General features: G+C 39.9%; 1 protein-coding gene across 1 annotated transcript in view; it reads right to left on the bottom strand.

Moving 5' to 3' along the window:
- Positions 1-13,406, bottom strand: part of Skeletor (DM13 and DOMON_DOH domain-containing protein skeletor) — a 59,139-nt gene that overhangs the window by 8,385 nt on the left and 37,348 nt on the right. The window contains exon 4 of the mRNA XM_065227072.1: positions 11,807-12,066. Within this exon, the coding sequence (XP_065083144.1) occupies positions 11,807-12,066 (260 nt within the window). The remainder of the gene's footprint in view (positions 1-11,806; positions 12,067-13,406) is intronic.

The raw sequence follows: 13,406 nt of genomic DNA, 5'->3' as shown, positions 1-13,406 counted from the left end.
TCTGTCTGTCTGTCTGTCTGTCTGTCTGTCTGTCTGTCTGTCTGTCTGTCTGTCTGTCTGTCTGTCTGTCTGTCTGTCTGTCTGTCTGTCTGTCTGTCTGTCTGTCTGTCTGTCTGTCTGTCTGTCTGTCTGTCTGTCTGTCTGTCTGTCTGTCTGTCTGTCTGTCTGTCTGTCTGTCTGTCTGTCTGTCTGTCTGTCTGTCTGTCTGTCTGTCTGTCTGTCTGTCTGTCTGTCTGTCTGTCTGTCTGTCTGTCTGTCTGTCTGTCTGTCTGTCTGTCTGTCTGTCTGTCTGTCTGTCTGTCTGTCTGTCTGTCTGTCTGTCTGTCTGTCTGTCTGTCTGTCTGTCTGTCTGTCTGTCTGTCTGTCTGTCTGTCTGTCTGTCTGTCTGTCTGTCTGTCTGTCTGTCTGTCTGTCTGTCTGTCTGTCTGTCTGTCTGTCTGTCTGTCTGTCTGTCTGTCTGTCTGTCTGTCTGTCTGTCTGTCTGTCTGTCTGTCTGTCTGTCTGTCTGTCTGTCTGTCTGTCTGTCTGTCTGTCTGTCTGTCTGTCTGTCTGTCTGTCTGTCTGTCTGTCTGTCTGTCTGTCTGTCTGTCTGTCTGTCTGTCTGTCTGTCTGTCTGTCTGTCTGTCTGTCTGTCTGTCTGTCTGTCTGTCTGTCTGTCTGTCTGTCTGTCTGTCTGTCTGTCTGTCTGTCTGTCTGTCTGTCTGTCTGTCTGTCTGTCTGTCTGTCTGTCTGTCTGTCTGTCTGTCTGTCTGTCTGTCTGTCTGTCTGTCTGTCTGTCTGTCTGTCTGTCTGTCTGTCTGTCTGTCTGTCTGTCTGTCTGTCTGTCTGTCTGTCTGTCTGTCTGTCTGTCTGTCTGTCTGTCTGTCTGTCTGTCTGTCTGTCTGTCTGTCTGTCTGTCTGTCTGTCTGTCTGTCTGTCTGTCTGTCTGTCTGTCTGTCTGTCTGTCTGTCTGTCTGTCTGTCTGTCTGTCTGTCTGTCTGTCTGTCTGTCTGTCTGTCTGTCTGTCTGTCTGTCTGTCTGTCTGTCTGTCTGTCTGTCTGTCTGTCTGTCTGTCTGTCTGTCTGTCTGTCTGTCTGTCTGTCTGTCTGTCTGTCTGTCTGTCTGTCTGTCTGTCTGTCTGTCTGTCTGTCTGTCTGTCTGTCTGTCTGTCTGTCTGTCTGTCTGTCTGTCTGTCTGTCTGTCTGTCTGTCTGTCTGTCTGTCTGTCTGTCTGTCTGTCTGTCTGTCTGTCTGTCTGTCTGTCTGTCTGACCCTTATAGACTCGGAAACTACTGAACCGATTGGCGTGAAAATTTGTATACAGGGGTTTTTGGGGCCGTGGAAGGTTCTTATGATGGTTTGAGACCCCTCCCCCTTCTGTAAGGGGGGGGGCTCCCATACAAATGAAACAGAAATTTCTGCATAACTCGAGAACTAATCAAGCAAATGGAACCAAATTAGGCATGTGGGGGCGAGTGTGGGGGTATAAGGAGATAATCATAGGGGGTAGCCCCTTAGATAATAGGGGGGAGGGTTGCGTACAATATATCATGCCTTTTTTTTAAATCGGCGCATAAACTCAAGCTAATATTGAATCCCGAGCAAGACCGGGCACACTCAGCTAGTATACTATAAAGAAAACTCGCAAGTGCTTTATTTTAGTTTCATAATTATCTCAGAAGAGTTGACACATGATGCAGTAGCTGGTAACCTGTTTATTTTCAAAATGATGACTTTTTTACGTACAGATCAGAGAAAAATAGTGAAGAAGTTTATTTTTTGTCTGACGAGCTGCTTCACAGTACAAAAACCGTAAGCATTCTTTTAGTCTCTGCAAGTTCAAGTCTATGTATAAATGCTGAATGGCATTTCTTTGCGACATCCCATGGCAAAGGACCGTGTGATGGTATTGGAGGTACGATAAAGAGCATGGCTACACGAGCCAGTTTAGCCAGAGAACGTGAACATCCAATAAAAAATGCCAAAGAATTATATAACTGGGCAAATAATCGAAAGGAGGAAGAGTTGACGAGTTTACCATTTGGTTTTGTAACACCAGACGTAACTCTTCATTGCGTATCTTCGTAACGGTTGATTTGAATATTATCAGTTCCGCAAACTACTCGCCGCAGCGCTGGAATCGGATCAATTTGACGTTTCTATACATTCTATAGAAGTTTTATGCAATATTGTCTTAGAGTTAGCGAGCAAGCTTGTTTTCCGCGAGAAGTCCGAGATATGTCGTTACTGAGGTCCTATGTTTTGATATACTATGTTTAAAAAAAAAAATTCAAAGAGTTACGTCTGTTTGTCGGTGATAAAACTATGGCGGCAGAGCTTAATGAACAATATTGTGAAGCAAGAACGATACAAGGAATGCAAAAATTTCACTTCATTTATTCCTATATCTGAAAATAAAGTTAAAGCAAAATTGTTCTCAAACTGTTCAGATCATGATGCAAAGGTTTTTAATTTGTTTAAATAGACGTATTAGGTATTAATGTAATTATATAATGTGAACTAAATAAATACCTAAGAACACTATTTTATTTAATACATTTTTATTTATGAAATGAATGCCATAATTTGCGAATGGTATTACAGATCTCGGATACTCGATTTTACGCAACTGGGAACTCACCCATGCACACTAACACGACGAGCTCCCAGTTACGTCAAATCGACGATCGAACGCATTGTTTACAAAAGCAGATAAGTCTTTTGAAAAAGTAACCCAGGTGGGGTTGTTGCGACATATTGAAAAATAAGGTGTATTGTCAAAACTAGTTATGCTACGAACCGCAATATGAGCAAAAACTTAAAAAAAATCTGAGGTGGGTGGTCTTGGACAATTCTGGAGGGGGCCTGTCCACTTTGCCCGTTCCTATTGTGTAGCTACGGCACTAATAATGACCCGAAAAGGCTGTCAAACACTTCTTATGGTTGTTTTCTATTCCACCGTGGTCTATGAAACTAGCTAGCCGTATAAGGGGCCAAATAGGAAAATACACTTTTCCCATGTGGTATCTTACTCATAATTAATTATATCATGAGTATGATTAAAAAACTGATTTGAAATGAAACTGCTGGTGCTTGCTTGTAGGTGAAAGCATAGACAGAGCATGGAATAAAAAAAGATTAAAAACCATTGCATCGTCTGCAAGGTCAACTTCGAACATTCGCTGCGATGTTCATGAACAGATGATGATAGGAAACGGAGCTAACATTCATTGTAATATTTTTTTGGTTTGCGAGTGCTTAACTTGGACTGAAATGGTTAAGGAACTTTTCATGAACGTTTGTGTGATAAAGTTTTAACCTTATGTAATATGTTTTTTTGGAGGTGGACCTTACAAATAATGGGTTGTTAATAACCAATACCATTCAAAATAGTTGTTTTCTCAAAACATTTTCGAAACGAGAACTACATTAGAACCTTTTAACTTATGGTTGGAGAACTTTCATGGTTTGAGTTATGATAGTCAGTAAGGTCCATGGAGGGTTTGTAAGATCGAGCAACTTTATGTGGAACATATTGCGAATTGTTTGTCTGTAAATTACTGATAACCAATTCGCAATATACTCCACGTAAAGTTGACCGATAGTACAAAACCATTAATGGAACTTTCTGACTACCATAACCATTACCATTAGAGTTCTCAAATCATAAATTAATAGGGTCTAATATAAATCTTTTTTTTTTCAAAAAATGTATGGAGAAGACAAAATTTTGGAATGGTAATGATTCTTAACAACCCATTATTTGTAAGCTTCACTTCCAAAAAAAAAACCAAAATACATATGGGCTCACTCGTGACTGCCGAAAATGTTATCAGTAGAGAAATTCAAAGACGGATTGTGGCAGGGAATCGAGCCTACTTTGAACTCCGGAGGACGCTCCGGTCAAATAAAATTCGCCGCCGCAAGAAGTTGACTATCTACAAGACGCTGGTTAGACCGGTGGTCTTCTACGGCCACGAGACCTGGACTATGCTCGTGGAGGACCAACGTGACCTTGGTGTTTTTGAACGGACGGTGTTGCGTACCATCTACGATGGAGTGCAGATGGATGACGGAGGAGGCGAATGGACCACGAATTGCATCAGCTTCTAGGTGAACCATCCATCGTCTACACTGCAAAAATTGGGCAGCTACGGTGGGCTGGGCACGTCGTAAGATTGCCGGACGACGACCCAGGTAAAATGGTTCTTGAAAGCGACCCAACAGGAACAAGAAGAAGAGGCGCGCAGCGGGCAAGGTGTATCGACCAAGTAGAAGGCGACCTGCGGACCCTTCGAAGACTACGAGGCTGGCGAAGTGTGGCCATGGATCGAGTAGAGTGGAGACGACTTCATCGGACAGCAGACAAAACTACAATAAATCCAACATTGTTACGGCGAGCTTCTGAGAAAAGCCTACTGGACTTCTGATATATGCTTACAAGATTTTGACAGACGCTCCCAGTAGGGTTAACGGAAGCCCACAGATATTCTGAGCAAAAATCTCAAAATCCACAACCCACAAAGCCCACAAACTCTAAAGGAAGTCTTCAAGACCACACAGTTCGAAAAAGTAGTGTAAATTTCTGTTCAGTATGATGCACATAAATGGAGCGTCACATATCATATAAGTTTACATTATATATCATGTAAAGTTCTGAGACATTTCATGTAATGTAGCAAATATTGTACACGGTTGCGTGAAATGAAATATAAGTTTACGTGAATGAATGTTTACATCACTATTAAAATTCAGAATTTGTATCTGTGCACTTCTAAGGAAGGTTCAGTGAATTTGTGGAGGAATTCTACTAGACTTCAGTGGAATTTCAACATAGAGGGACAAAAGGTTGAATGGGCAAAAGATCGAATGGATGAAAGGTTAAATTTAACATAGATGGTCAAGATCTCGAATGGACAAAATGTCGAATGGACAAAATGTCGAATGGTGAAAATGTCAAATCTATTGTCCAACATTGGGGGTACAAAATGGCGAATAAACAAAAGGTCGAACGTACAAAAGCTCGAATCAACAAAAGGGTGAATCGACAAAGGGTCGAATTAACAAAAGGTCGAAATGGACAAATGGTCGAAATGAACAAAAGGTCAAAATGAACAAAAGGTCAAGTGGCGTTTTGAACTTACGTGAATTCTGAAGTAAGTTTTCGTTTATGTTTAATATCGTTTGTGGTTCCAGGCGGACTAATGGGAGTCCACAAACAATTTGTTCCACCGAGCCTCTGAGTTTCAGGGTCAGTATTTTTTTTTTTTTGACCTCGGGAAGGTCCCATAAGCTCTGAGGTTCACACCCAAGTAACATTGCAAGTTTTATCAAGGTTTTAAAGCGTTCTACAAGTTCAATTCATGGTCTACAGAACCCTCATAAAACCAAAATTGTTACTTGGGCAAGGCCCTATCTTCAGAGGCGATTCCTCAGGAAATATTTCAGAATATCTGAAATAAATCGATAGGATTTCTAAGGATGGTGAAATGGAGTGTAGAGAAAGTTTTGAATTTTTCAGGTGAGGTCTTCTGAATTTTTAGATTTTTTTTTTATAGAGATCGACAGACGTATACAGGACTCCTCAAATGGGCTTCAAATAGTAATCCACAATATCTTGGGGAAGTCTTCAGAATATCTGAGAATAATCCACATGATTTATAAGCGAGATCATATGGACTTAAGGGAAAAGAGCGACATTTTCCATGCCATTGACAGATAATCGTACATAAACTCTACTTTAATTGTATTATTTCCTAACAGCAGTCCAATATTCAAACAAGGTAGTCAGAGGTATGTATACAGGACTTAGTAGTGAAGTTCACATGAATACAAGAATTGGAACAATTCCAAACTCCAAGCTAAATCAGCATCAATTAGTAGCCTAATCGACTATCGGTAACTCCTATCACAAGACTTTCTAAGATTCTCCAGCGGGTTACTCTACGGAAACGTAAATTACATACATTACTTTAACAGTTAAAAAGTCTTAAACTGAATAAATAATTGTACTAATTCCAAAAAACGGCAAGAGCATCATGATCAGATACTCATTTAGAAGGGAAATGTTAGTTAACCGGAAATAGATCAATACAATTTTTTCCCAAAATATGGAAAGTCGCAGAGCTTTATCGTGGCAGAGGGAACTACTCCTGGACAAGTCGTAAAGTGAGCGCAATAAAAAAAAAATAAAAAAAAAATATCATTATTAAATCAGACGCTATAAGGAGAGGTGTGGTAGAAATAATTAAATTAAATCTATCATCGAAAAACCTCATGAGAAAAACTTCAAGTCCCCTCATCCATTAATGTTTGAGTTAGGTAGATTTTTTTTTTATATATATCTTTATTAAAGTTAGGTAGATGACTGTGCGTTTAAATAGTATTGTCGCATTAATGGCCCTTTGCTCAATTTCTATTTCACAGCCGTACTCTAGCAGAACAGTCAACCTATCATTTTCAGAACTTTCTCTAGCTAATAAATTATCACAATAAATTATCAGACCTAAGCCATCTGGATGAGGGAGAGATGAACTAGCCTCAGGCTAAAAATCTCTAAAATAAAGAAAAAAAAAAAAAAAAAAAAAAAAATCTGGATGAGGGCAGAATAGATCATAATTCTCGCCCTACGGTGGTACTATTTAGTGTGAATTTCAACTGTATTAAATATGAGACACTGATTATCTACAGAGTTTCTGTATTCCATAAAGCTGATCATGAGACCACAGCCTTTCCGTCCATCCAGTTTCTTGGCTTCGCCGATGACATATACATCATGGCATGAAACATTGAGAAAATGTCGAAGTTCAAGAGAAGATAATGTTAACCTTCGACCACCGGTTCGGATTGACGGTGACGAAAGCTAGGTGGTAGAGTTGAGATCGTGTATCTGGGCTCACTGGTGACCGCTGATAATGACACCAGCAGAATAATTCAAGGACGCATTATGTCAGGCAATCGTTAATACTTTGAACTCCAAAGGGCGCTTCTGTTGAATCAAGTTCGCCGCGAATCTATGGCTAAAGGTCGAAGGAGAAAGGTTTGAAAGACAAAAAGTCGAAGGGATAAAAGATTAATTGCTCAATCGTAGTTTGAAACATGAAATGGAGGATAGTAGAATGGAACGATGCGCAGCGGAACACATAATCGAAACATATCAGCAACTTAGGCCACCCATCACAAGCTTTTCTAATGCTTATATGGGTTCTAGAAGTTCAAATTAAAAATTAACCCCTTTAATACGCACGAAGAGACATTAACATTAAGAGGGGTCCATGGCAACTTTTATTTGCCAAAAAACTACTCATATTTTAAAGAAGGTGTTAAGCAAAAGTACACCAGTTAAAGAAAAAAAAATGATTTATTTTTTAATATTTGAAAAGTAAGGGAAATGGATGTAATGTCGGCCTAAATGTCCCTTAATTTGGGCCCATACATAAATTCAGCAATTTACTAAATTTTCAATTGCGACCAAAAATATCCATTAGTACCGTCCCAATGACGCGTTCATCTTGATAAAATTGATAAATAGCAGATTTTTAGCGATGGGCCCAATCTTAGATCCATAGGCTAATATTAGAGCAATTTCCCCTATATCAAAAATAAAAAAAAAAACGCATTTTTCTTATATTCTAAAGAAAATACACGTACATAAACATTTTTGTGGGTGGCATAAAGTTGGACTTAAAAAACCACAATACATCGACTCTTTTGGTTTTGCTGAGGGTCCAATTTTGTTTTATGTTGAGATGGAAAAATCATTTGTACATGTAAATTTTCTCAAGAATCTAAGAAAATTCTGATTTTCTTGTATTTTTGATAATTTTTCCCATTATTTTTATAAAAATAAACGAGCCGAAAAACAAATTATTTTTGGGGCGGTAAACTTCCCCTTTACTTCAAAAGCGAATATTTCAGTGAGGCTACTCACAGCTAAAGCTTTATTTAATTGCTTTACATAACACATTTCCTTTTTGACATTTTATAAAACTTAAAAGTTATTTAGTGTGTTTGCCTTTTGTACATTTCCACCTCTTTAGCATTCCACAAACCCCTTTAATTTATTTTGAGCTCCTGGTCATTCGATGTTTTGTCCATTAGACCTTTTGTAGATTTCACATTAAATTTCAATCGACGTTTTTCCATGTACATCCGACCTTTTTTATCACTTCGACCTTAGTCCTGTCGACCTTGTCCATTAGACTTTTTTCCATTCGACCTTTTGTCGATTACAACCTTTTGTCTCTTCGATGTTTTGTCCCTTTGATCTTTTGTCCATTCGACCTTTTGTCCGTTGACCTTTTGCCCTACAACCCGTGGAGGACCAACGCAACCTGGGTGTTTTTGAACTGAAGGTGTTGCGTACCATCTACGGTGGAATGCATATGAAAGACGGAACGTGGAGGAGGCGAATGAACCGCAAATTACATCAGCTGCTGGGAGAACCACTCATCGTCCATACTGCAAACATTGGGTAGCTACGATGGGCTGGGCGTGTCGCAAGAATGTCGGACGACAGCCCGTTGAAAATTGGTTCTAGATAACGAACCGACTGGTACGAGATGAAGAGGGGTGCTGTCGGTAAGGTGGATCAGCCGGATGAAACATTTTTACTCAGTCTATGAGTAACCGTGGTTTTAGCGAAAGTGAGTAAACGGAGCTCAAATTTAATTCAGATCCTACGGCCGTGTGAAAATCAATAATTTGAAAAATTTCGCTGGAAGTTCCAGTACTTTTAATAACATATCAGGCCTGAGTAATTTGGTTTTTGCCTTACTAATCGCTGAAAGCTTAGATTAAGTGGTCCAAACTTGTTGGTTAACTAACAACAAATAAGCATTTCATCACAGACAAACAGAAATAACACTCATAAGTTGTTCATAGAACAAGAATTTAACGGTCAATTTGAAAGTATCTCAGTTGGTAGTACTGCCACCTGTGGCGCGCATAGTAAATTCCCTTGTGTTTGACGTTTACACACTACCGCCATCTGTTCAGCGTACTACACACTACAGTGTACTCAACAGATGGCGGTAGTGTTTTAGCGACGATGTTTAAAATGGGAAATATTCAATGTGTTATATCTGTTTGTCTGTGATTTCATTATTGCATTTTATCTTTTCAGTGTTTTGATTTTTTTCGTATTTGAAGGGGTTAAGAATTATTCTAAAACAGTTGGTACGTGCAGGAATTTCCACTATTCCATAATTATTTTTGTCAAATTATTAGTTTTGTGTTTATGAAACTGACCATGCCTGTCAAATTGCTAACGATCTTCTTACTGTAGCTCTATTTTTGTCTGTATGCGAAGACAGATTATTAAGAAGATTGGCAACTCTCCCGTTTTCTCATACGACTGCTATAAGACAGGTACAATCGCGCCGTCTGCCGCTCAAGGGTTAATACTCCGAACTAAAGAGACTGGATTGGGTAAAGAGGCGACCTCTTATCCATTTGACATTTCCTATGACTTTGACAGATAATCGATTGTTCCAATTTTGACATGTCGTCTCTTTATAAAATCAGGCTCTTTACTCCGAACGAATGTGATAGCAACAATTCTAACTCCAAAAGAAAGGTTTGTGTATTTTCTTTGCATTACTTTCGCTGAAAGCTTGTAAAGATAATCATTTCCGTGGTTTACGGTATGTTCTCATAAATAATGCTAATATAGGTCCTCCATTTTATAAGTGCTTATGATTTCAAATAATGTTTAAAAAAATAGTTGTTAACACTAGCATTGCTAAGAAGAACCTAATTCAAGGCTTAGGACTTCTGGTTACTTGGGAACATATGCCCTTAAAGTAATGTGGATGATAGTCGAGCGACCCTTGAAAATTTGGTGATTATCACAAATGCCATCAAGGCTATTCAATCTTTTCTTTTTGTCAGCTTGTTCATGACGTGCCAATAAATCTGACTATTGACTAAATGTATCATCATATTTTAGGACATAAGAAATTAAATTATAAATAGTAACCCGTTAAATATTTTAATAAAATGTAAATTCATACAGCCGCTCTGTTCTTGACTTCTTGTGATTCCTGGTCTTCAATGTAATTTTAGTATAAAATTGGAATTATGCCGCATTCATCCTCATTAACTTCACTACTATTTTCCGCAAAAATCCTACAAACCCGTTAGACTGATAGAACCCCTCCGAAAACTAAAACACAAATTTCATCACACCAGCAAATTTTACACAACATTACAACTCGAATGACCCTCCACCACCACCACCACCAACGACCCGGTTTGGAAAACCGCATTATACTTACAAGCCCCCAAAATTTATAGCCGATCCACTAAACGAGCACGTGTGTGTGTGTGTGTGTTTGTTTGCATTTGCGTTCTCACAGCATTTCAATGAGAGGTTCTCGCTCCAGCAGCCGCAACAACAACAACCACAACAGATTGTCAGCGCTAGTATGCTATCTAGGCTAGATGAATAGGATGAATGGCTAGTAGTTAGGTCTTAGATAGTACATAGCAATGAGCCCTGCATAAAACAAAACAAAAAATCACGCTGCTGACCATTTGTCGCGTTCAGTTTGTTAATCGCCTGCTAATTGTCGTCGTCGTTGACGTCTATTTAGATTGTATGTATGTACAGCTGTACAATGCACCCCCATTGTTGTTTGTTTACATTTCTCGCGGCGTCTGCTTTTGCCACTTTTCCACCCGTCGTAATTATCGTCATCATCAATTACACTTCATGGTGCGTGTCACAATCGTTTTTAGTTTAATTGTTTTCCCCCGATCGCTGCTGGATTGGATGTTGCAGTTTTTCATGTGACAATAGCACAATGCGCCCCCGTTCTCATTGTCGTCGCGTGTAAAGTCGGTGTTGTCAATTAAGCAACAGTGGCGTGCGCGGATGATAGGCTGCTCGCTGCCTGCCACTTTTGTTTGTCTTTATGAATGGTTGCAACAGGTGGTCGGGGGAGGATTAGTTACGAATGACGTTTTGGTGTGATTGGTGCTTCCGTCGCTAGGTGGCAGTCGGGTAGTGTGCGGTTATGCGGTGGAATTGGTTAATCGAGGGTGCTGCTTTGTATACAAATGGTGATGGTAAGTGGGATAGACTATTAGAGCAATAAAAACGAGCAATTTCTCGGTACACGAAATCGTACAAGAACTGTTTATTTATTACATTTGCTTTTCTTGTGCGTTTTTTTTTTTTATTCAGTGATTACTATTAAGGAGGGAAATAAAACTGTCACTTCCAAGAGCCTAATACACTACTATCGGATAAAAATGGTTACTGAAATGAGGCTTGGTGTGGATTGTTTACAAGCTATTTACAATTTAATGTGCTGGTTTTTTTGCGTTTCGTTTGTTAGCTGGTTTGCGATTTCAACTTCCTCCTCATAAACACAGGCCCATCTGGCGGTGTTTACCTCACTGTTTTCCAACTTTAAAACTACAACCTAATAGTGTAATTACCGCTAGTTATTATCGTAATCCACTTAATTGATTAATGGTACAACAAACAAGATTTATTTCGCAGAGAGCAAACGGAAAGGAAAACTGGCCCCGTCAGAGGCAATTTATCAATCTCCGCCGTTGTCGGTCGTTTGTTGAGATTGTTACCCGCGCGGTGAAAAAGGAAACGACCAAACACGGAGGAAAACTTACAAAACTACAATTCGTACTCTAGCGAATGGCAGATGGACTTTAAAACTAGTCGTCGTATCGGAGCACCACCAACCAAATCAGTAGAACAACGATCCGACGTACTCCAAAAGTCCCTGCTCGCGGTTATTGTTGTTATTGTTATTCTGTTGTTGGGCCGGTTGGCGGCGCCGATTACTGTTACCATTAGTTACCTGGGGGCTGATGCCCAGCATCTTCAGCGACGGTGGTACGTTGATCTGGTCCGGGATGCGAACGTGTCCGAAGTCGACGGTGAAGGCTTCGCACCAAACTCCAAAGTGACCGACGTCGAACACGGTCAGGTCGCCCGGCAGGGTCAGGACAATGGTCTTTTTGTCGTAGCGACGCAGGGGCGTTTCCTTGCCGTTTTCGTCCGGGATGCGGATGCCTTGGGAGGTGGGCTTGGAACCACGGCCAACCCAGAATTTAGCGTCTGGTGAATGCAAGATAAGAGCGTGTTTAGAAGCGATGGGCGGTTCTGATAGATGAGGAATTTTGAAATTTATGGTTGACTTGTGTTGGAATTGCTCGAGGTTCCTTAGTGGATCAAATGAGTTTGGTGAAACGTCACTTATTAACACATTGTAGAGCACATTATTTGCAAAGAAATCTTCCACCAAAATGTTTTTATTCATTGACTTTTAACTAAAATTCGATCATTTACTGGCAACCTAACTTCATTCGGGCAACATCTAGTCGTAGGTAAGCTATTTAGGGGATGTTCAAAATCCTGGTGGTAAACGGAGTATGTCTGGCCGATGTGATTCCCTGGTACTAAACATAATGTGTGTATCCAATTCTCATGTGATTTGATGTGGGTCTGAACCCATTTTATTAACTTACACTACTTGAAAGGTATGACTATCTATTTTCAACCGGAACAGACAAGGAACCGATTGGAGTTGTGGGTGGCCAATCGGAACGATAAAATCCGAGAAAGGTGGCTCTGTGGATTCACCGGGAAAATGGTCAATTCCTGTAAGTAGACCTAGAGATACGCGATTTTTTTCTACATTTCATACAATCATGAGGATAGAGAAAAATACCATCACCATATCGGTTCTGCAACCAAGTGGCCAGAAAACGGTCATCTGGATATCCGGAGTCACCAGGAAAATAGTAAATTCTTCAAAGTAGACATAGAGATCCGTGTTTTTTTTTTCATTCTAGATTTGCTTACAATTATGAGCATAGAAGATTTATGTCATCATCATATCGATTCTGCTACTGGGTGGCTGGAATGCGGTCCTCTGGATATCCGGAATCATCAGAAAAAAAGTGAATTATTAAAAGTAGACCTAGAGACCCACGATTTTTTTTTTCTAAATTGCATACAAGCAAGAGCATAGAGGAAATATGCCATCACTACATCGATTTTGCTATCGGGTAGCCAGAAATCGGTCCTCTGGATATCCAGAATTTCTGCAATCAATGTCAATTCCTGAAAGTAGACCTAGAGATTCGTGATTTTTTAGAAAATGTAAAGAACCCTCAGTTAAGAAAATATATTTCAGTGCCATATTGATTCAATCCCCTGGTGGCCATACAACGCCCGTCTGGATATCCGGATTCACCGGGAAATTGGTTATTTCCTAAAAGTAGTCCCAGAGATCCACGATTTTTTGACGTAGGACTACGTCTGTGATTTCTATGTGGGAGTAAACTTTGTGAAAACCGAAAATGGAACATGTAACGAAATTATGAAAGATTTTGAACGTTAAGAACTCAGCTGCCCCTGGACCAATATAAATAATTTCATCGCCAATCGATCAG

The sequence above is a fragment of the Ochlerotatus camptorhynchus genome, unplaced genomic scaffold, assembly GCF_037179485.1.
Source record: "Ochlerotatus camptorhynchus isolate MF236.1 unplaced genomic scaffold, CSIRO-AGI_Acam_v1.1 ptg000266l, whole genome shotgun sequence".
NCBI lineage: Eukaryota > Metazoa > Arthropoda > Insecta > Diptera > Culicidae > Ochlerotatus > Ochlerotatus camptorhynchus.
This window is presented reverse-complemented; position numbering and strand designations above follow the sequence as displayed.